At 41.2% G+C, this 25296-nt stretch overlaps 1 protein-coding gene across 4 annotated transcripts in view; it reads left to right on the top strand.

Annotated features, from left to right (window-relative positions):
• The window catches only part of nrg1 (neuregulin 1), a 145076-nt gene that overhangs the window by 59047 nt on the left and 60733 nt on the right, over positions 1–25296 (top strand). For 3 of the 4 annotated variants that reach the window (XM_061262469.1, XM_061262468.1, XM_061262467.1), the window contains exons 1-3: positions 10441–10670; positions 20591–20765; positions 21256–21377. In XM_061262469.1, coding sequence (XP_061118453.1) covers positions 10568–10670; positions 20591–20765; positions 21256–21377 — 400 coding nt within the window. In that variant the 5' untranslated portion in view covers positions 10441–10567. Of the gene's footprint in view, positions 1–10440; positions 10671–20590; positions 20766–21255; positions 21378–25296 lie in introns of those variants that run through there. The other variant, XM_061262466.1, reaches the window with a different exon arrangement.

Genomic DNA, 25296 nt, shown 5'->3' with positions numbered 1-25296 from the left:
AGTACCTATGAAGTATTAGCATACTTTTTGCTTGGCTGAACATCATGTGAGAGGGCCATTGGATTGAACAACAAATACACAAGGTCACAGTTGAGTGAGAGATTTCAAGACATTGTGATGTAACTTATTGACCTATAATCATTTAGGCCATCCTGGTTGATTGGAGAACTGCGAGAATAATATCTGTACAAATTGGCATTAAAATGTGACACACAATGGTACGTGCCATAGGGGTTAGACTTAATGCCCGCCCCAACAGCAGTACAGGAAGTGAATCAAAGAAGAAAAGGTCACATTTAAACATCAATAAACAGATGAGGCATTGGACATACTGTATTGTGTGTATAATTCCCATCAGTGATGACTCTGGACTTCCTGTTGATTCAGGGACAGTTTTTTAAAAGTCCCTTTTATTCCAGCCACGTCAAATGAAGGACAGGAGAGGTCCTATCCTCAATGACCAAGACTTTCCAAAGGCACACTAAATATAGATGTTGGTTTTTAGAAAAAACTGTGAGATGGTCTGGTCTTCTTTAAAAAGGAGAGGTGCCTGAAGATTCATGGTGAAACCTAGTTATGTGGTATAGTGAACTTTTTTGAGCAGACATTTTAAAAGCATTTTACAGAGCTATGAAAGTGAATTAACTTTTACAACACATAGCACACTGTACATCACCCAACACACACATACTGTACATCACACATCATACTGTATATCACACATCATACTGTACATCACACATCACACATTATACTGTACATCACACACATTCTGTACATCACACATCATACTGTACATCACACATCACACTGTACACCACACATCAGACATACTGTACGTCACAAAACACACATCACACATCATGCAACAGTAGGCACAATACAGTTCACAAGGATTTCACTTAGGTATTCATCCACTGGCTTCTGTGAAGGAAAGGGAGAAGGCATTGGTTAAGAAACTGTATTAAACTGAGCTGAAGGCTTATCCAGCACTGATCCATACTGTGGCGTTTCAGCTGATTAAGTCCCGAGTGAAACCAGTCAGAAACGATCACTCATTCACTCTCTGTCATTCACTGACTCACACATTTACTCCTTTTTTCACTCACTCACTCACCTGCTGGCTTGCTTTCTCACTCACTCACACACTCACTCACACACTCACTCACTCACCTGCTCACTCACTCACACACTCACTCAAACACACACGCACTCACTCACTCACACATACACTCACCCGCTCACTCACTCGCTCGCTCGCTCACTGACTGACTCACTCACTCACATGCTCACACACACACACTCACTCACTCACTCACTCACATGCTCACACACACTCACTCACTCACTCACTCACTCATCTACTCACTTGCTTTCTCACCCATTCACTCACTCACTCCATTTGATCCTGCAGTATTAATTGATTTTAAAAAAAATTTCAAGGTACACTATACAAAATTATTTTTTACAAGCACATTATACAAAAGAATTCTATAGTAGAAGAATACTGTAGTAGAGTAGTGAACTGTGTTTCTTGGTGAATAATATACCTCATAAAGCACAGTTGGAATAGGTACTGTTCTTATACAGCTGGGTTGGGGTAAGGTGTTTTCATCTTGGACAGATACAGTGATGCTACCCCTCGATGCCCATCTGTTATTTGTCCTGATCTGTCAAGTGAATGTGCAGGCCAGGGCATGATGGAACAGAAACATAATGAAAAACATAAAACTGCAAGAGAAGGGGTCTCTGGGTGGATTTTTCTTCTGAAAGAATGTGTTGACCTTCAGTGTCATCTGCTATGTGTGCACCACCCTCCTCCATGGTTGACGAAATTACTTAACATATGGTGTGATGCTTCAAGGCAATTTCAGTTTCGATTCAAGTATATAATCAAATGTGAAATACCGGGAAGATCAGTAGTTTAGCAGTGCTGGTATATGACACAGAATATGATTGCTTTTAAGCTCTATTTACATATAATTCTGACATGCATATATATTCTTTGGTCATTTGGTAGACACTGCATATGCCAAAACCGAATGCTGGTTCTTTGCTACACCTGTGTTAGCTGTACCTGTGTTCTCTTTATTGTAACTCACAATGATTTCATTCTGTTATGGATCAGAATCTCAAACAAGAAAATACAAATAAATATTAGTGTGTTCAGAATGTTGCATTGCAATTATACGTACGTATATGTACTGTATTAAAAGTATTTTTATGATAGGGGGCCTATGTTCTTTTTGAGAGTTATAACGTTACAGTGTTTATTAAACAGACCAAAACAAACTTCAGTTTCGATGTTGCATCATGAAAACACTGTATGACAAGATGTACACACATCGATGCAGACATCTGGGCCATAACACAGAAAAAGGAGTAGGTGGCTTTGATGAGTCAGCTGCCAGCTCTTTTCATTTACCCAAATGTTTTTAACGCACCGAGGCATTAGCGGTCTGTTTAGGGCTTTGGCCTCAAGGGGACTCATAATATTTACAAGGAGATGCTTTAATAGCGGTCTTTGTGCTGTTCCTTTGGACAGAACGGCCTTTTAAGGGGGCGATAAAATATACACCTGAGACATTTGTCCCAGCGTTCTGACTCCCACTTGCTCGGTAGTACACAGGTTGACTTTCAGCTTTGATGGCTGAAAAATATTTACAAAAAATCAAAAGCTGTTGAAAATATTGCCTCCTTATCTGCGCAACACAAACAAGTTGAAAAATGTGTGTTTAGGCTTGTTTAACCCCTTTCACCGGAAAACCTGTGTTGCACCTGGCTGCGGCCTTTCATTTTATAACTATTTTGAATGTATGTGTAACTGTTCTGCACAATTAACAGCCAGCCTATATTTGCATTTGACCCACCAATTGCATGCTCTTTTAGCTGATTGAATCTCCGCATTTGCATTCTAAATGATAAAACACCTGGTTTTATGTAAACTAATCTCTGTGAGTTTATAAATGACAATAACATTAAATACAGCACTGTTGTGGGCGAAGTGATATAATGAAGGAAAATGGCACTTATAAAATGATCAGAAGTTCCGAAGCATTATCTAATTTGAAGTCAGGTCTCTGGTTCCGCTTAAAGTGACCTTAAAATGGCATCTTACAAATGATTTTCTGATTGAAAAGCAAATTATCATCTATTTGGTAGAAAGTAATCAAAGGTAAATGGTTGCCATTTATATAGCGCCTTTATCCAAAGCACTGTACAATTGATGCTTCTCATTCTGCCATGCAAGGCACCGACCAGCTCGTCAGGAGCAAATGGGGGTTAGGTGTCTTGCTCAGGGACACTTCGACACAGCCCGGGCGGGGGATCGAACCCGCAACCCTCCGACTGCTCTTACTGCCTGAGCCATGTCACCCCCTAAAGGTAGTTTACATTCATTTGTAGGAAAGCATTCAGTGGTCAATGACACAATTAAATACACATATATTAAAAAACAGCAACTTGCATTTATAAGTGTTGATTGAATCCAGAGTTATACTGTTTATGCTAAGAATTGAAGCAATGCAGGGTAGTAGTATTTTGTGTTTATTCTGTGTATGTACAGTATGTTTGAGGATATGCCTACATACTCATGTAAATGTATGAGAATTTCACGCTAGTTACATCAGTCATTGTGAAGGCAAAGAGCCTCAAAGCGCCTCTGTGCCTACAGCGAAGGGAAGTCAGAAATATTTTAGGATGGACTGAATTCAGGTTTTTTTCATTTCCCCATTAAGCTGCAAGGGCCTAAGCTATATTATATTGGTAAACCGTGGTAAATATTTAATTAAAATTCTGTGTCTTTGAAAAGCTTTATTTATGGCTGCAGCATTCACGAGGTGATAGAGAGAGGAGTGCACCTCCCTCCCGTCATTTGCAGGAGAATTGCGCGATAATGGACTCTACTGTATATCGTTATATCATGTCAATTATTTTCAACCTCCCCAAACCAAACAGGCGAGAGCTCTCAAACACTGGAGACAGCACTTTGCATCAGCGAGAAAATAAATTCAGGAAAAAATAAGCTTTACATATCAAAGCTGGTAGAAAAAGACTTCCAGTCTGAATACTACCGCACATGTTAAACTGATGAAAGTATAGAGAAAGTAACTTTCGAAATGGAAATGGTCTCATCTGAACTCTGGAGCTGCAATGGAGATAACCAATCAAATTGCAGAGGGACAAATGGAAAGGCATCTCGCAGAGAATTGCCTGTTGAAGTTGCTGATAACTTTATGAGTGAGTCTGAACAGAGCCCTGCCATGCTGAGATTAATTTTCATATTTTTAGAGAAACAGAGGCCATCCAGCTGTACAGTACTGCATCCTTCCATGTGCACAAAATGGAGCATCTCCTTTTAGTTTGTTGTTGTTATTGTGGTGCTTCAAGAACACCTGCTGTAGACATAGGTATTACATAGCATGTCTATCTGAAGCTAGCAAAAAAAATAAAAAATAAAATCATGTTTCTTCTTGGAAATTTAAGGGAGTATTTAGTGCCAGACACATACTACAGCCTGAAGTCAGATCTACTGACATGCTTGGCATGGACAACCAGTCACTTTCCCTGGGGTTTATTTATATCCACCCCAGACACATACAGTATCAACTGAACCAACGCCTGGATTCCCCCAAAACAATGCACCGTTAGTATAGGAATGTTGGAAAGATTTATTTAGAATTATTTTCTGTTCATGTTCAAACAAGCTTTCAGTTTCACAGATAATAGAAAGTAAACAAAAAAATGCCACTCCTAGAAACTAAGCCAAAAACAAAAACACACAGTATGCCTCAATTAATCTGCCCCTAAAGCAACTCCCAAGAAAAGTTTTCCCTATATCACAGCAACAGACACTCCAACCTGGCAGGAGGAGGTAAGTTCGGTATTCATAAGACATCGGTCGGATTGCTCATCCTGGATCAGTTTGGGTTTTTAGCTAGTAATGGATAATAATTTAATGTACAGTGCAAGCTGTTCCTAGATCAGAGATTCACTTCATGAATACAGGCCCAAAAATTGGATTTTCAGCATCCTTTAACTTCCTAATAGCCATGAAATGATTAATAATGCATAAAATGTCTAGAAGAAATGGAGAGTCTGTTTCCTCTTGCTCAGAGCTGCGTGGAAGACTAATCCATGGCCATAAATCCACGGAAATGGATAAACACAACAGCTTTCTGTGTTTTTGTGAACTAGAATTTCCATGCAGAAAGCTGTGTGGACTTTTTCTTTATGCATTTCTTTATGCTATGTTACATCTGTACATTAATTTCCCTTTTTGGATACAACAGAAACCAGAGGAACCAGCCCCATCTATTATCCAAATATTTTGTCATCCAATCAGGAGAATCCATCTGTGAGTTGGAGAGGCTAATTTTTATTGAGGGGGGAGGGGGTTTGTTTTGATTTCTTTTTTCTGGGGTTTTTGCATGTGGGCGTTATGCGTATATACCAATTACACGCAAAAAGGCAGAGGATTCTCAGAAAAACACTTGTGAAACTTGAAATCCATAAAAGTGCTTTGACCTCATCATTGTAAACTGTTTGTATGAAACCGCCTGTTGTAGGTGAATAAGACCCACCATGTGCACATCTAATTGAATCATTGTTTTTGAGGCTGTGACAGAAAAGTGCATCAGACACAGATGTGTCTCGGAAATGCAACTCTTTTCTGATCTTCATCCTATGCCGTTAATGGTCAAATGTATATTCTTATCATTTTGGAAAGTGGAAAGTTGGGAGGATTGATAGACATGTCTTAATATGTGCAGGTTTGATTCATTTCTTTAAATGTGGAGCACATGCAGTTGCTACATCAAATCATACAGGTTATTAGAATCTTGTATGCAGTGTTAATGCGTGGCATTTGGGCCATTGCTTGAAAATGTGTTCTCCTCAACTTGTTTTAGTAGCAACATAAAACATTTAACATTTCTATTTATTTGTTTCTCACAAAAAAGTTTTATGAGTCATACCATTGATGTGCATTGATTTAGAACTGCAATTAAGCTTTTGTTGTCTTTTATGAAAAAATAACACCTCCCAGCCAATCAGCATTGAGTATTCAGCCAAGCCGATGTGAGATTTGTTTTAGAGATTGAAGAAATGGATCTGTCATAATTCCTTTTATTACAGGAATTATAAATTCCTTTAGCCTTTTTTCACCCTTACTGTAAAATTTATTTTGAAAAATTATGAAAAGATTTTTTAAATTGATCTACAGATTCTTATTTGTTTTTGATGTCAAATTATAATATTGCTGTTAAATAGCATCCAGTGGTCCATGCAGTCATTATAGGCATTATTCTGCTGTGACATTCAACATGTTGCAAATGACTGTAACCTGTTCACAGCCATATCTATATGCCGGATGCAGGAGCTGCTGGATGGCTCGTTAGGTTAGGCACCACACTGTGCTGCATGGATGGGTCTCACAACCCTGGATCAAATCCGTAGGGTGCCAGTGCCACCTGTGGCCAGTAGTTCCATAGGGCGATATGTTATTGTAAAGGGTAAGTGGTTGGCATTTATATACACTCATACACCAACGGCGATTGGCTGCCATACAAGGCACCAACCAAATTTTTAGGGTAAGATGTCTTGCTCAGGGACACTTTGACACACCCAGGGCGGAATCAAACCAGCAACCCCCCGACTGCCAGACAACTGCTCTCACTGCCGGATGCCAATGTTGCTCAGAGTTACAGGAAGGTTGAGTCGGATATGGTTCCATGTTCATTACGAGGTCGTAACACTCGTGGGTTTGTCGGGTGCCTGTGGCCTGCATGCTGAAGCCACATGTGCGAGGTCTATGTCCCACTCCACCGTAGATTAGCTACAGTCTGCAGTGTGAAGAGAAGCAGCTGGTGACCCAACATGTTTGGAAGGGGAACTGTGGTTGTCCCATCGACAGGAGGTTTGCAGCATGAACGCGACTGCAGTTGCAGACAGTTAGACATTCCAAATTGGACTGTATGACTGTTGCTGCCATCGTGATCTTTTGGTTTTTGAACGATGACTTCTCAAACCTCTGATAGATACAGATTCACAGATTGTATAAGATCTGTAATAACACAAATGTGTTGTTGTACTCCACTGACTACATTATTATTGCTGTATACGTATGTATTTAAATATTTTCTACTCCATTGAAGGGGTATGGCCACCAAGGATTCAAACCTGGAACCTGCTGTATCTTAAGAGCATCTAAAAAGAGAATGAAAGTTTTTGATATTTGCATCCACAAAATATAAATGGCTGCCTGCAATTGGCACCTCACCTACACAAGAGTAACTGACCTTTCGTTTATTAAACAAAGCAAGTCACATTCCCAAAATTTGGGCATATTTAATCTAATGTGTCAACCTGGTCAAACGGATGTTGTTGTTGATGTCTGGTGTTTTTTACTTCAGGGTGAATTCAGGTGATCTCTCTCTCCTTCATCCTTGCGCTTTATAGTCGAATGCTTAACTGCTATTGCGTGGACTTGTACTTCAGAGGATCCTGCATTTAGGTTCTTTCTACTGGTTCGAGAGATGCGTAATTCAAGCTTTTATTCATTACATTACATTAATGGCATTTGGCAGATGCTCTTATCCAGAGCAATGTACAGTTGATTAGACTAAGGGTTAGGGGCCTTGCTCAAGGGCCCAACGGCTGTGCGGATCTTATTGTGGCAACACCGGGATCAAACCACCGACCTTACGTGTACCAGTCACGTACCTTGACTACTATGCTACAGGCCGCCTGTATTCCATGCATAACTGCCATGTACATGTGTAGGCCACAAATCGTTCACTCCGCTATGGCCGAGAGCTGTTCTGCTTGGTTCTGTGAGGCCTGACAGTTACGGTGACTCATTTCTGGCATTTAGTAAACTGGGGGGTTTTCTAAAGGCAGATATGATCTCCTCCCACTTTTCCAAAGAAAGTATACCTTTGCATGGAAAGTGCAGGACAACTGGGAGGGTAATATCTAACAGGAACCTGTTGTAGTTTCATTAACACCCACAGAGTGAAACTCTCAGCCAGAAACGGTACCCAGCTGTACATTGTCTCCAACAATACCTGTTTATTCAGGTACCTGCCCCTACTTGCTGGAACGGAAAGACGGTACAGCCAACACAAATTCAGTAGATAATATGATTTATGAGAGAAATAAAAATCTTCATCCACATAAACAGAGATGAAATCATGATTCATCATTACCCCATATCAGTGATAATCTGTTCAAACCGGTCAAACAGGTCAAACATCCAAAAATATGAATTCATAGCATGCTATGAATGCAAAAATCGGAAAATCAGTAAAGACAAACTAGCTCTGGGCCCAAGTTCAAATCAGATCAAACCAATTTTTGCTTGCAAATTTAAACCCAAAAAACAAAACAAAAACAAAGCCAGAGCCAATTGTACAACAACTATTAAACAGTTCTCTGATTTCTAAGAAAAGGCGGTGCAAAATGCATTTCATGACTCAGCATAAATGCGTGTTCTTAACCGACTGCATACAGTACATTTTTTTAAACACAATAACAAAATGCTGACACTTAATGGCGGACTTGATGTGGCTTCTTGTGGCAGGCAAAGAGGCAGATGCTAATTGAAGCATAATGAGGTGCTGAACATGGTATGATGGTAGAATCCCCTTGATCTGCCCAACTGAAAAAAATGCATTCTTGGGAGTGCCAAAGTAAACCTGCTGCTGAATTAGAAACCGCAAAGGTGATTACAGAAATGAATACAGGGAGAGACAGAGTGCGTGTTTCCCCTCCAATGGGACATTATTAAGAGTACTGTCCACTGTGTCTTTTAGGCACAGTCAGACTCTGTATGACCCAGACCATGGAAACGTTCTATCAATCACTTCATCTCAGTTTGGACTCTGTTGTAGGTGTTATGGAATACAGTATATGTAATGGGGCTTTGGACCAGCAGGCATCTACCACTATACTGGTACTGGTGCCTCAGAACAAGAACAGGCCCAGTCTTGCAGCACACGCTGTGCTGTCGTCAACCTCACTACCAGAAACCAGGGGGAAATATGACTCAACAACTTGCACAACTTCCATTTTTCTTTTTTTAAAGAGAAGGTAGAGGTAGAAGACTTTTTCATTTTTTTTTTTTCAAATAGCTTTTTGAAAAATCTGGACAGTGGGATACTCTATAAAATCAAACTTATATTAATTTCCCCACTAAATCCAGCTCTGTAGTCTTTATGCCTAAACAGTCATTTGTCTTTGTACTGATTTGCAGGCTTGTATAAACATTTCTAAACTTAGGGGATTCTGTATTCTCCCACTCTACTACGCAAGCTGAAAGACGTAGCTCTCGGCTGCTTGTTGACTGCAGTGTATAAACAAGGTGGCTGGGTCATCAGGGCCATGCGTATTTTTTAAAGAATAAAAAAAACTGCTTAAAAAAATGACGTCAATAGATAAACGCTGAACACTGACACATACCCTTAACATGGATGTGCCGTGTAGCAATGTGTGTCATCACATCTTCATAAGGAATTTAAATTTTGCACTCCGATATCTCATCTAATAATTTTATATAAACTAAATGTAATCTAAATTGGCGTGAATCTATATGTAAACCGTACAGTTTATTATGTTTTCAGCAGCAATTAAGATATACGCTCAGTGATAACCCATAAACTTGTGGCTGTTCCTTATGTTATTACTATTACATTTTGTTGTCTGGCAAGTACATTTCATACCTTTTGGCATATAATTTATTTCTTTCTAATGATAACACTCAATACTCCTTCCTTACAGGGAGTAAATTATATATTTTGCAGGGGATGAACTGCAACTTCTTTCAGAATCAACTATAGATGTCACACTCATGAGCCTCAAAAATGCATATTTCCCAGACTTACGAGCCCACATATTAATCAATAAATGAAGTAAGCTAATTTGTATTAAGAGCTTTTGAAAGCTATGTGTAAATACTATGTTTCACAAACTTAAAAGTGTTTTCAAAAAACAAACAAGCAAAAAATATCTGCGACCATACCACCAGTGAATGGCCCAACTCAATCGAACTGTACTCCCTGTGAAGAGACTAACCGCACATACAAAAACATTTTTTTTGGGAAAGACAACATACAAAAAAGTTATTAAAACAGGACTGTTGTACAGTATACTGTAACCCCACTGTCCTGTATCTGCTCTATACTGTAGCTTCCCCCTCCCTAATTTATCTGTCTATGTTCCAGGCAGAACGAAAGCACTCCAAAATATACTGTATAACACCACAAAAAGTATGAAATTGTCAATTATTTAGAAGGCAATAAACATGGGAAATATTTTTTCTTCGTAAGTAAAAAAAATAAAAAATAACGTACTTCCTTGCCCAAATTAGTCGAAACTCCGCCCATTTTGAATTTTTAACAATGACTAGGAACACATGCATGGTATTCAACAGTTGACCGGAGTAATCGCACGCCGTCACTGCTGTGAACTCTGAGATCAATAACAGCGACAGAGAAGCAAGAACCCAGGAAAACAAACTTTGAGGAGTTAATTCACTGCCCTTTCGCGAAAGGAGCTCTTTTAAAAAACCATGTCAGATAAGAAAAGAGGCAAAGAGGGGAAGAAAGGTGGAAATAAAAAAGGAAATAAAGATAAAACTGAGACACCAACTTCTTCCGTCACGGGACCACCAGGTATGTCATTTTTAGTACGCTAATTGATCTGTGAAGACAGAGGTGGAAAGACTTGTTGGTTTAAGCTGTGATCTGTCACATGCGTCCATGCCGTACTTCATTTTACCTGCTCTGGTTTAGTACTTAGTAGTAGTTGCGCTACATGCTCCAGATACCGGTTGAAGGCAGTACAGGTGTAATCATTGACGAGTTTTTTAAATAAGTTCAATAACTAAAAAAAATACTTTGCCCCCGCATTTACTTCACAGAAATGCATTCTCCAGTTCATTATTCAGTTATTGGTAATACTGATAATGGTATTCTTTTTAAAATACAGTCAACTGAAAATGCTAAACATGCGTCAGACAAGCTTCGTCAACTACGTGTATGTACAAGCTCGGGTAGCTAAGGAGTGGTGCTGTAAAAAACCTTAACGTCATTCAGAATACAGCCATTGCAACTGCGGGATCCATAGTTTAGAAAGTTTTATTTTTATTCTGAAGCTTAAAAGTCTGCATTTTCCCTGAAACGATGCACTTGACAAGATCATGCTCTATCATAGGGAAATTTAGAACTCACGTGATGCATGCATGCATTATGGAATTAAATTGGGAAAATGGCCAGATTGAAACTATTAACACTAGAGTTATGTACGCGCATGCGTCCCCATGAGAGACCACCACGCACATAAATACCACTTATCTTCTCCATGTAATCTATACTAAATGGAAACTGTAAAATTAATTTCTTGTAGAAATTTGATTTGATACCATTTTGAGTTAGAAGAGTTGGGTTAGTGGCCATTGATGTGATTAAGTGATCAGTGCGACTATTTCGGAGGACCACAGTGTATTGAATAATCTGCATATGGAGGTAAAAACTGCCTTTGGTATATTTACGCACAATAGAAGGGGTGTGTGGCACCTCCTGAAACCGAGCACTGAACACATCACAATTTTGATATGACATGTGATGGCCTGAAGTAGCAAGCCTCTCATTCTGAAAACTGAGGGGATGTTTAAGTAATGTTTCCTGGAGTGCTGAGAAGTTAATACTTAATTCTACACTGACGGCCGAAATGTGAAATGTTTTTTTTTTTTTTTTTTTTCAATGGGCGGTATTGTAATGTGTTCGCATTAAACAGTGATCTCTATTCAGAGGGACATGATGATGATAATAATAATAATAATAATAATAATAATAATAATAATAATAATAATAATGCATATGCAGTTGGTGTAAAAAATCATTGGAAAGTTCAGTTGTAGTTGTTGTCAGTGTTACATGTTGTCAGTGTCAGTGTGCATAGTAGGTGCACCTCAGGTCTGGACTTATATCCACAGTATTATGAATCTGGAGCACTGTATTTAGACCATTTACCCTGCCTGGCTGTGAATAGTTTCCCTTCTCACATAATGCGATATATGGTAGTTGATATTGTGACATTGTGGCACCCCGACAAGTTGGATGATATGAAACACAAGATGAACCACCCCCCGTGACATAATTGTTCATTAAATCCTTCTTTTTTGGGGGGGAAATGAGTCCTGAATTCTGTGTGGGTACATGTGTTAAAAATGTAGGTGTGTACTGTGTTTCCACCTGGAAGTGACTGTTGTGACTGTCTCTGACCAGGTCTCTAAAATTCATTCACTTGTGCTTGTGACTCTACCTCTTATTTTCTCAAAGGAAGAAATGATCACAGGCACTTGTTCCTTTCAGTTTCTGACAGTTGGACAGTTTATCATACTGAAGCATTCATAAACGAAAGCTACATTAAGGTTCATGACAGGAATGCAGGGTGTGTGTAATTGTGCATGAGCATACTGCATATGGCAGTGTGTTAATATTTCCCTGTGTGCCACTGCATCACATCAATTATTCAAGAACACACACACACACACACACACACACACACACACACACACACAATATATTTTAGATGTATTTTAGACCTAATATGTGTTGCTTTTGGAAAAGACATGCATGTATATGCTTTTCCACATTCAGTGTTTTTGCGACATACATTCTGTGGCCAATTTTCTGTCATAATAATAAAGAAACTTGTCTTAAAATGCTGGTGAATTTAACAGTGGGCTTTTTGACACGTTCCATTAGAGAATAATTGCTTAGTTTCAGTCTCAATTAATATCAAGTCTAGGCAGTCATGCTTAGACAGTGCTGACTAATGCAACAAAACGCAACACATTTTATAATACCTTCAACACCTGTATTGTAACTGGAACTATATTATAACCCTAGCGCCTTGAAGATTTTGATGTATCTATTCATTGGGGGGGGTCCTGCTGAGGCTTATCAAACTTGCTGTGTGCGAGTATAAATTTGCCATTACAAGCTGCTCTTTGTAGTGTTTCCTTCTCTTTTTAAAGACCTGGTATGCTGGGAATGTACATTCCCTCATGAGCAGATAGCGTTGCTTGGCTTATCCACGAATACTTGGCTGGAAGTCGGCATCACTTGTGTCTTTGCCTCAACGCTGCCCTCTAGAGGGCATAGGCTGTGCGTGTCCCGTGGAAGTAAAGGTTCTCCATTCAGTCTGCTGTCCATTTCTTCCCAGCACTTTCCCTCTAACCTACTGTCTGCCTGCATGCCTGCATCCACAAAGATTCAAGGAAAACTGTAGCTAGTTTGAGACAAGGACTGCAGTTAACTGCAGTTCGCTGATAAGCAAATGTAGTCTTCGACTCTGCACTTGTTTACGATCTGAGATAGTTTGACGTTGTTGAGAGAGAGAGAATGTAAAACGGAAAGAAAGACGGTCAAAATGCAGTCAAAATGGAATTTTTGAAATGGAAAACGCCAAGATTACCATTGCAGGGTCTCTGCGCTGGATTGTTACAGAACAGGTTGTGTGGCGTCGGAGAGCACAGGTTCATTTTGGGCCAGTAGCCCCCAGCCACTCTCACCACACTTTCACCCTACAGTGTGACAAGTGTCGATGAGGGGAGTTAAGAACTATCAAAGAGGTGCATGTTATGCTGATTATGTACTATGCATTAAACATGGCTATTTTGCGTACATGCACAACTGAAATGCCTAAGGTAAGAAGTCTAACATTTTTACAGAAAAAGATTGCAACCTGCTTAGGTTAATTAACATTCAACTGACAATAACTTCCAGTCTTTTTCGTTAAGAATTGGTAAAGTATGGAAGCAACCTCATGGGGTTCATATTGAAAAACCATGCAGCCATTTATCTCTGACGTGGTGAGAAGAGTCTAGGAACCCAGAAACATTTTGGGATGAACGGTAGCCATGTAAGCAAGCAGCCACGTCCTACACACAGGGTGATTTGTTCTGGGGCCCTTTGTCAAAACCCAAAGAAGTCCTCTCATTATTGGAAAAAGGAAATCAAGAAGGTGTTTTTTTGGCAAGGTCTGGAACTGGTCCATAATTACAGAAGGATGTATTTTCTTCATCTGGGAGGGTGAGATTGGTCACCAGACCAGTCACAATAGTCTCAGGGGTGACAGTGTGAAGATATTTGCCCCCCCCCCCCCCCCCCCTCTGTTACGTCTGAGTCTCAGTGTTAGATCATGGAATCCCTTGCTCACTGGAGCGCTCTGGAAATGGAATGTGGAGTCAAGTCCGTGTAAATTCTGCGGTTTGAAAAACGCGTAGGAGCCCCCCCCCCCCATAGAAGCTCCGGCCATGACATGGAGAAACAGCTGGACGGGGCAGCCCTGAGCAAACAAAAGGAAACAGGCCCAAATGAAGTTATTCCCCCTTTGCTGTAGGAACACTTTTATGGCCTGCACGGTGGATTTCGGGTGAATGCTTTGTGGAAAATGGACTTCCAGTGCATTGACCACAGTTCACGGCAGCTAATTGAGACTGTGGCTGAACGCTGGAAGAAATGATCTGGTTGTTTTTCCTCTTAATTTAGTCACAGATTTACCAGCCAATTATGAACACATCCTTGTATACGCTTCAGCTACTGCCAAGGCATTTAGCTACTGTAACATTGTTAGTATTAGCATTGATTTGCCTGCTGTGTCTAAAATGGCTTGTAAACATTCAAAGAGAAAAATGGGCTTCTGCTCATTGCTAATGAGTTAATGCTAATGAGTTTCATCAGAACACATTAGCAATTATTTTTATAGCAATGAAAAGGTGCAACTGAGATTTAATGGTTAAACCATCACATGAGACTTTTGGTGATAGTATGTTGATATTTCTCCAAACATTATAATTACACTATTTAGTTTGCCACCTCTGTCCTTTTTTATGGTGTGCAGTACGGAAATTGTAATCGCGGTTGGCAGGAATTAGTGGAGAAACATTTGGAGAACAGGGCTTTTAAATCTGGGCTTAGGCACTCCTTGTTTTCATTCCAGTGATGACTGCTTTCTGGGAGAGCTTGTGCCCCTGACAGTGAATACACCTTGCACGGTGTACAAATGTGTTCTCCATCCCCCTGGCCAAACATCAAGGGGTTCCAGGTCTGTCACTGAGCTGAGGATTAGGACGATTATGTTGAGGAAAAGAGCATTACTGGAAAAGACAATACAAGAATCCTCATTGCTTGGAGACCTACATTCCTCTCATTCACCCTGGTTCTGTTTTAGTATCGTTTTCCATTTCCTGGAGACAACAGCAAGTTGTTCAACTGTTTCCCTGTCTGTCTAAGCCTATTGGGAGGTGATAAATTAGCCAAAAAACTTGGCAAACCGGAATAGGAGATGTTTGGCATATCATTTTTCTCCTGATTTTTTTATTGCTTCTTTTTTCTTCTCTTTTCTTTTGTTGCGTAATAAACCCAGATCCATCTTATCAGATTCAATATTTTCTTTTGTGAAAGGTTCTGGTTGGGCTGGGTTGTGTTGAATCCCTGTTCTGGAGTGATGTGAGTGAAAGTAACAGCTGTGACTAAGAGGGTTTTTTTTCCTACTGCAAACAAAAGGAGGAATGGAGATGAAAGGCACTGGGCTTTGGTGGGAAACCCTTGTGGTTACAATACCCTTTGGCAGTTGAGGTATTGTAAGTGACTCGATTGAGCAACACCTGTAATGACGGACCTGCCCAGAAATAAAAGAATGAATGGGGAGGGCCCAGCCAATGGCATTGCAGAGCCAAGTTTCTGAATGAAACTCCCGTGTTTCTTAACCTGTTTCAACGTCTCTGGGAGTCTCTTAAAGGAGCCTCCACTGATAAAAAAACTTGAATAGTCCTGCTGTATTCAAAATTCAGTGTTCCCTCAATCTCAAAGACTGGTGACTGTCTTCTATGCATTTGTTATTCCAGAGTTGCAGTTTGTGGTTGTTTTTGGAGATGTGATGAAGGCACCAAGAGGCAGGGGTGTAACCTGCCATTTTGTTGGAGGTAACATGATGTCCTGTCAGGGGTGGGGTCAGAGACCCCTATTCTGGAATCATCCTCCTGAATATTTTTTTTCTGTCTTTTCCACTTCAGTCTTCAGTGAAGAATTCATTCTCTTCAGGCAGAGTTGATTGGCTGACCGTATCAGATACACCTGTTCAAATATAAATATTGTTCTTAGGTCCTACAAGGAATATTTATTCAAGATAATTAACTGAGATAATGGTCCGAAAAACTAGGACATTAATGAACAGACCTTTAATTCTACTTTGTTGCAGTATGTTAGATATAGAGACTTGTATGTTCAATTGGATATAGACATAATATAATATAGAAATATAGGAATAATATAGAAATCATAATATATACATGTGTATACACTCAGTGATCACTTTATTAGGTAGACACCAGTTAATGCAAATATTTAATGAGGCAATCATGTGGCTGCAACTAAATGCATAAAAGCATGCAGACATGGTAAAGAGGTTCAGCTGACCAAATGTCAGAATGGGGAAGAAATGTGACTAAGTGACTTTGACCGTGGAATGATTGTTGGTACCAGACAGGGTGGATTCGAGCAGCTCAGAAACTGCTGAACTGACATTTTCACTAACAACAGTCTCTAGAGTTTGCAGAAAATTGTGCAAAAAACAAAAAACAGCCTGTGAGCAGCAGTTCTGTGGGCAGAAACGGATTGTTAATGATAATAAATAAGTCTAATAAATGCCTAATAAAGTGCTCACTGAATGTATAGTGCTGCAGGTTCCTATGTAATTTCAGTGTTAATACCGTGTATACCTCTTATCATTATATACACACTAGTGCTTGGGTATTACACTCAGATCAGGGGAAATGGGCATCAGTTGGTTAGCATCAATTATGTTACACCACTGGACTAGCTCACACCCTTGTCCAGAGCAACTCACATATGTTACCTATCTATACAGCTTGGTTGTAAGGACTTGCTCAGTGGCAATGCCCCACCTGGAATTCAAACCAGCAATCTCACAGTTACGAGCCCAACCAGCTGCCGTCGGGATCATAGCTCAGAGCGGCGTTCCTGTGCCAAAAGCATAAAAAGAAAATATTTCTACATTCCACTAAATCGAAATTTTATTCAGGAATATTCCTTGTATTCAGGACAAAATGTAGGTGTATTTTACCCAATACATGTATGGCAGGTGCTGTATTGTGTTGCTTAATTTAGCCATTTGCAGGTTCACCCTGTCAGAGAGTGATATTTGCTGTTTGGTTGGCCAATGGCTGGCCGGCCCGTGAGTGGCATCGGTTTCCCCCCGGCGTTCATTCCCAGCAACTCCTCTCACGGACAGCTGCTGCGAGTAGCGCTGAATCAGACCCCGGTGCTGGTGTTCCATTTCACGCTATTTTCTTTGGGACAGCATTGTAAGAATGTTTCTGCTGCCTGCTCATTAAGGTTTTGCCCATCGTGGGTGGGTGGGTGGGGGTGTGACAGGGAAAGAACAGTGTTTTGGCAGTGCTATCAAAGGCTGCTCCATCTGCATGCTAGTGGTGTCATTTTTGAAACCCTGTCAAGCCCCTTCAGCCCCCACCCCCACTTCCTCCTCCGATTCCTCGCCTCTCTTTTCCTCTAGTGTCCTGTAGACTGTGTGCTTCTGCTTTTCATGAGGAGATCAGTGATGTTCAGTAGCTATACTTATCATGGTGTTCACAAAGCCCGAGTTCTTATCTGACATTTTTCATCCTATAGAACAGCTTCATTGTATTGGGACTGTGGAAAAAAACTGTTTGTGGTTTCCTGTGACTTCTAAACAGCACCTTGGATCATGTGGGGTAAAGCTTGCGGAAACAAAACTGGCCTACATAATAATGTGACATATTTGTCTCTCAAATGGAGAAAGTTTGAGTCGATGGTGCTGATTTCATCTCACTGAGTAGGCAGCAGGCATTCATGGTCTTAATCTAGCAATGTAACATGATGCTTAACACTGAAAGGAAAAGTTTCAGTTGAAAAAAAACCCCCCAAAAAAATAGCATGGTGTTTGAGTCATCATAGGGAGAGTGTTGCATTGTCTGGCTTGGGTTCACAGTTTGTTGCACAAATATACACTCACCGAGCACTTTATTAGGAACATTTTACCTTATTACACCTACTTATTCATGCGATTTTCTAATCAGCCAATTGTGTGGCAGCAGTGCAATGCATACAATCATGTAGATGTGGGTCAGGAGCTTCAGTTAATGTTCACCTCAACCATCAGAATGGGGAAAAAATGATCTAAGTGACTTTGACCGTGGAATGATTGTTGAGAGAGGTCAGTAGAGAAGGCCCAGACTGGTCAAAGCTGACAGGAAGGTGACAGTAATCCAAATAAGTGGATAGACAGCAGAAGCCCAATACATCTAAATAATAATAATAAATACCTAATTAAGTGCTCACTGAGTGTATATGTGTGTATATATACATGTAATATGTATAAATGAAAGCCATACTATAATTACAAGGCTTGAAAAGATGGGGGATGAAAGAATTGCGATGAAAGAACTTTTGAAAAATTACACAATGCTTGAGTCTACACAGTACGATGCTCTGGCAGAAAGCACGATTTATCAGAGGCAATTGATTGCAAAACAATAAAAGGTGTCTAGATTACAAAATGAAATTGGGCTATGTGATTCCTTGTATCACCATGGGAATCAACCATTGAAATCTGATCAAATGCCTTACCCTTGAATTTACAGTTTCAGTCTACATTGCTAAAATTCACCAATTCATATATTTGCAGTTTCCAGACATTCCTTCTTATTTCTTATTATTGTTCCCCACAGGAATGTGATTGACAATTTAGTTGCATCTCCCTAAATGTTTTATACTGGCAGCACATTTTTCTTTGTAGACAAGACCATTAAATCTGATCAAAAGCAGTAAACAGAATAAATCAGGGTATTAATTGTAAGTACATGTTAATGCTGGATAAGACTGTAAGAGATTAGTTAGCCATGAATAGCATTGTGACTGTGTAAAGCAGCTCATTGGTCAGTAGATAATCACATGGGAAGGAGCATATGTGTGTCCTCATTTCTTTTGATAAAATTCTCAGCTGGTGTCTGGGTCTCTGCATTTTTATGGTTGTGTGCATCTGGGCGATGTAGAGGTACTAAACCTGGCATTTCAAATTCAGGTTACAGATTCACTGACGGCTAAATGTCCCTGGAAATCAGTCTTTGAAGACAGTGTGTCATTCAAGAGGCCTTTTTCATCTAGCCTCACGATGAGATTCCACTCTGAGCACTACTTTGAAGTTTAGAAGTAGGTTTTGATGTTTGTAGTGCAATCTCTTGAATGCTCTGTCTAAATGGCATTTGTGGCTTACATTGCTCAAGTAATGGGCTGTGTAATGTGTTTGTTTATGTGTAATTTTACTACCTGAGCTAATTAAGCGGCGAGTGAAGAGATTTTTGTTTGCAGGGATGGGCGGGATTGGAGTCGGGTCTGAATGAAAGGCTTCTCTTCAAGGCATGAAGTACAGTCGTAAAGTAAACTGGCGATGGTATGTGCATAGGCACAGCCTGTATGTCAGCATGCGCTGTCTTTTTGGTGGCAGGGGGCTTCTTTGTACCAGGGCAGGGCAGTGTTAGGGCCTATAGCTTGTGCAATGCTGCGAGCTTGCTGAAGAGATGTTCTGGCATGACAAATTCCACAACAGGCGGGGAAGAAGGGAACGCGAGGACTGAATGCCAGTGTAGTCTCGTCTTCTTGCCAGAAAACGCACGGCCCACAGACTTCGGTCTCCTGGTCTCTGTTCCTCTGCCAGCGGAACGTGAAGACGGCAGGCAGGCCCGCGCCTCTCCCATGACAGGGAGCGTGTTCTTCAGAGCACGCCCGTCTCACAGAGCCTTAAGGGCATGAGCGCAGCAACACTGCAGTGCCTCACAGCATAACCCCTGCTCAATCTGCACTCCCAGAAGGCTGCACTCCAATGCACACACACACCTGTACATCTGCTTTTGTTGGTGTGACCAAAAGATAATAACAACGCGGACAGGTTCTGTTCTGTGATTTTTCGCACCTGTTTTGTACTTGAGCAGATGCCACACGGTGGGTCGTGTGCCAAGGCCATGTTTACATGTTTACTGTGTGTCCCTAGCATGGCCTAATGCTGTCATTCAATGGTGATTTAATGGGAAACTAAACATGAAATAAAGGACAACACTGAGTAGCCAGCAATTAACCTTTCTGAATACGTTACTGCATGTAGCTTGTAATTGTGCAGTGGCTATGTGCCACGATATATTCATATACTGTTCAGTATGTGTTAATGCCATGTACTGTGTAAGACATATTCATACTGTATGTGTGTTAATGCCGTGTGCTGTGTAAGACGTGTTCATACTGTATGTGTGTTAATGCCGTGTGCTGTGTAAGACGTGTTCATACTGTATGTGTGTTAATGCCGTGTGCTGTGTAAGACGTGTTCATACTGTATGTGTGTTAACGCCATGTGCTGTAAGTTGTCAGGGATACTCAGGCCCTGGTTAAATAACCTAATCAGGATAGTGATTATGGTTACGGTAATGGGGTAACGTGGCCGTGATTGAGTGTGTTGTTTTGCTTTCCCGCAGCCGCCCCCAAGCTGAAGCCCATGAAGAGTGTGGAGATGGCGGACGGAAAGAAGAACTCGCTCAAGTGCGAGGCGAGGGCTGCCAACCCAGTGCCCAAGTTCAAGTGGTACAAAGACGGGAAGGAGTTCAGCGGCAAAAACAAACCCAAAGATGTCAAAATAAAGAAAAGGAAAGGGTAAGGGATCAAAGTGTAATGTGCCACCTGAGTACAGCACTTGAAGTCTTCTGAATTCCCAACTAATGCATATTTCACATAGTCTTTTGCACTGAAATGTATATATCCGCGATGAACATGCCTCGCAAACTTAATGATATGCTGGGGCTAAGGTCTGAGGGTAACCACAATCAGACCACGTGCAGTAGAATCAGTAAAGTATTGTAATATTCGGTAACCTTCCAAGACTGCACAGGCAGCGTTTTTGAATGAATTCTGTCTGAAATGGAAATAACCACTGTATGCCAAAGAAGAACACACAAGGAGACTGCCTCTTTTCACCTTGTCTGATGGATGTCTGAATATATTGTTAATAATATACAGAATGTTATGGGCAGCACTTGATGGACGCTCAATTATAAAAATAGTGTTGACTTTAAAGTTTCTTGGAAGGTCGATGTATTTTAATGGTATCTGAAGTACAGTGTCTCCATGCACTCACTTTCTGTAGAGGGATGACTTCAGAGTTGCGATTCGGGAAAGCAAAGGTGTCAGATTCCGGCATGTACACGTGTGAGGCCATCAATGACCTTGGAAGAGACCAGATCACCGCAAACATGACAGTCATCAAGAGTAAGTCCTCTTCATGCTAAATGCTAGATGGGTTAAATGCATTGTAAAATCCCACAGCTCGTGAAATTCTCAAACCAGGAATTTTGCATGAAACGTTGTAACCTTTCCTGATATTTCAATGTAGCTCATGCTGTAAGACATTTTGGTCCCTCTTTCTTGTATCGGTGACATCTGAACTCATTCATTGCCTATGTGATGAGGGGCAAAGTGTATGATGGGAATGGCAAAATATGAGCGCAAAGCTCTCATGGACAAAGGTGTCATGTTTCCCAGATGAAAGTTTGCCTGCGGTTTGTTTATGAATGGTGTGCTGCTAGTCAGGATTGCTGTATTGTTTTGTATGAAAGTCCTGTGGGTACTTTTCCAGAGCTGCAGATGGACTCGTACTCCGGCAGGGCAATGCGATGAATCACAAAATCACAATTATTAAATAACTGCGTGGCTACGACAGAGAGATGTAGAATTGATGGAAAATACAGTAGAAGTGAAAGGGAAAGAAATGCAGGCATTCTCTTTCCGTAACCACTTGTGACGCAATGCCGGCTCATTACTTCATTAGCCGATAGGTTCCTGCATGCCATGTAAAGCGCATTTCTGTTTACTCCACTCTGCTCCTGCGTGTGAAGCGCCTCATGTCCGAGCGGTTGTTTTTGCCCTTGGACACCTCATTATCTTGCAAGTCCCCCCCCGCCCCCCCCCGCCCCCTTTTCCTTGCTTGCTGGTCACGTCTCAGCGAAAAATCAGATGTTGATAAACTTAAGGCTGATAGAGTAAAGCCTTGGGACCATTAATATCCTGGACAGGTAAATGCTCTGTATCTGCACGGCCTGGTCTTCATCGTCCTGTCGGAATTCAGAAACACTGAAAGAGTGATTACCATGCAGGGCCAGTTTAGTCTGGCCACTTAATCACTTTTTTCAATTAGCAAGTAGTACTCATCTGAACGGCTGCCAAGGAGGTGGGGGGAAAAGTCGCTGTTTCATTCTTCTCTTTTCTGAAGCATTAGTGTAGGAAGGACAAGCCAAAATGTTAATGAAGCAACAGTATGCCAGCCACGGTCCTCTCTGCAGTGAATGGGGACCAGCCGCGGTCCTCTCTGCAGTGAATGGGGACCAGCCACGGTCCTCTCTGCAGTGAATGGGGACCAGCCGCGGTCCTCTCTGCAGTGAATGGGGACCAGCCACGGTCCTCTGCTCTGAATGGGGACCAGCCACGGTCCTCTCCCCAGTGAATGGGGACCAGCCTGTCACCGTGTGGGACATCATCATACAGCTTGAGCTCAGAGCAAAGTCAGGTCCTTTCCCACCCGCTTCGGGGTGAAATGAGCACATTTTCATTTGATCTATGTATCTTTTTATTCCTACTGTCATTGTCTCCCCAGGCATATGTTGCTATGCTGACTGTTTGCTCTATGGTCAGGTTTTCGTCTTTTGCTCAAAGTTTGCATTGGTTTTTTAGTTTCTAAACTAATTTAAAAAGTAAGTAAATTCTAAGCCACTGAACATGATCACTTATCACAGTGCAGTGTTGCATCAGCAAGAGGTTGAATTCAAGCTGAAAAGTAGAAGGCAACAATTTGCACATTCATATTGAATGCCTGAAAATGCCTCTAGTTATAAGTGCTTGTGTTCATTCTGATATTTAATATATTTATATGTTCTTTTGATGTATCTTTAATGAAATGTTATCGTCTTTGCATCACATCACGTAAGGTTTTCAGGCATTTACCTTGCAATCACAAAGGTCTTTATTATTTCATTGAAATTATTATTAATTGAATAGAGCAGCCTGTTTTGCTTTGTATGTGTTTCTCACTTTTAGAAAAGTGAGGAAGTGGGTGAGCAGGGGAAAAGCGATGGTGCGGTGATTCCGACGCGGAGTTAAATTTGGGGCTCCTCACAGAGTGACAGTGGGTGGGCATTTTAATGGAGCGTTTTGTGTGTGAGTTACAGCCTGAGGGAGAGAGCGTGCTCCTCAGGGCGGCGCAGGGGGAGCAGTGCAGGGTTTCGGGATTGCAGGCTTGCTCGTCAGCGTCCGCAACTGCGGATTCGATGGCACTTCAGAGCCGCCGTTGCCCGGATTCCAGGGTGTGCTTCTCAGACGTGAGACCGGGCCTCTGCAGTGGAGCGTGACTAGGCTCCGCATTTTCACACCGGGATGTCTGTCAGCTTCCGGCGCTCAGCCCTCGGGGGCGGCAATGAGAACACTCCCCCGTCCCTCAAAAAGGAGGCCAGCGAGACTCGGCCACAAATAAGTGGAATAAAACCCAAAGTTTTGACAGATGCCCAAAGGGCTATAGAAGGAGCACCCAAGAAAATAGCTGTGTAAAATAGTGGAAATGGTTTTGTGACTGGCTGAAAGGTTTTCGTAAACTACAGAGCTTCGCGACAGCACTTTCCTGACTTTGTTGTGGTGGGTTGCTGCTGTTGGTGGTGGTGGTTGATGTTGCCCAAAACCCACCTTGACTCTGTTGTCACCAGAAGGTGTGATGTAAATCAAGAGCCAGTTTTCTCATCATTCATGGACCCCTACTGTTTCAGAGGGGGGCGTTTTTGGCCACCAAAGCGACTGCAATTCCTATACTGCTAGGTGAAATAATGAAATTGCCTACTGGGACCGTGGGTTGTGGCCAATCTCCCACTGGCTTTGATCGTGAGTGTGGATAACCTTGAAATGTTGCTTTGGACTGCTGTGGCAGAGACTTTATTTGTACATTTGCTTGTTCTGAGGCCTATATGTGTGTGTGTGTGTCTGTGTCTGTGTCTGTGTCTGTGTGTATGTATGTTTTCAAACACCAGTCATTTCCTCTTGTTTGAGACAAAGCAGCCTTCTGAGCAGGTTAGTTGAGAAAATGTGGTCTTGGCAGAAACACAGTTTACATAAGGTGTATCCCCCTTTCATATGATGTTTTGTTCAACACTTATCTGTAATCATGTCAGGTAACTGCTTATTATCTTAAAATAAATGGCCTCTAACTTCCCTCTGCAGTTCTCAGGAACTTTTTGAAGTTTTTTGAAAAGAACTTTCGAGAAGAGTCTTGCTCTGAAACTGCACCTGCTCAAAGGAAATTGTACAAAAAGGGGCCTATGTTGTGCAATTGCCGGACACATACCTTTCCAGAAAGACCATCACAATATCGTCAGCTGAATTGGCTGCTCGCCTATGCTGTACCCAATGGATTAATGAACGTGTAGCCATCTTGGATCTGTTTGCCGTGTTGAAATGGGGTTTCATTTCAACCCACTATTGATTTGTGCTGTTGTTCTCTGAGCAGGCTATACTCAAGGGTTACCAATGTATACATCTTTGCCTTGCAACTTGAAACTTTGAGCAATCATTAGCCCAGACAGGCCAGACCCTCATTCTGTGCGTTTATCTGAGCTTTTCATTTGTCTTCCGAGAAAAGGAAGTCATTTCTCAGTCTTTGCTGAGATATCATGACTTGTGTTTGTCCGTTGTATCAGACAAGGATTTATCAAGCCATTTTAAGATGGCAGATTAATTTTTCTTGTTCAGTGCAAACAGGGTTTTCATGTCCATGCAGAGGAAATGGAACCCAGAATGAGGCTAAAATACCATTGCACCTTTTAAGGAGAGATGGCCATTGATGTACTGTATAGTGATGTTGACTTTTTTAGCCATTATTACATGTATCATTTAGATCACTGCATGGATCACGTATTGTATTTATTAGTGTGCTTTGGTTTGTTCTCACATTTCACTATGATAAGTTAATTTTATTTCTTAGTCAGGTTCCCTGTCTTTCTTTCAGGTGCACTGTGCAGGTGACCCAAAGTGCACCAAGCCTAAGAAAAACCATGTCTAAGTGCTGAGCGTTTCTAACATGTACAAAATTGATGGGTATTGATTCAAGTTTTTTTTCTTAAAGCCGCGCTTTAATCTTGCCAGAGGGGTTGAG

This window comes from Conger conger, chromosome 12, assembly GCF_963514075.1.
Source record: "Conger conger chromosome 12, fConCon1.1, whole genome shotgun sequence".
NCBI classification, from domain to species: Eukaryota; Metazoa; Chordata; class Actinopteri; order Anguilliformes; family Congridae; genus Conger; species Conger conger.
Note: the sequence above shows the minus strand (reverse complement) of the source record. Positions and strands in the feature narration are given on the sequence as shown.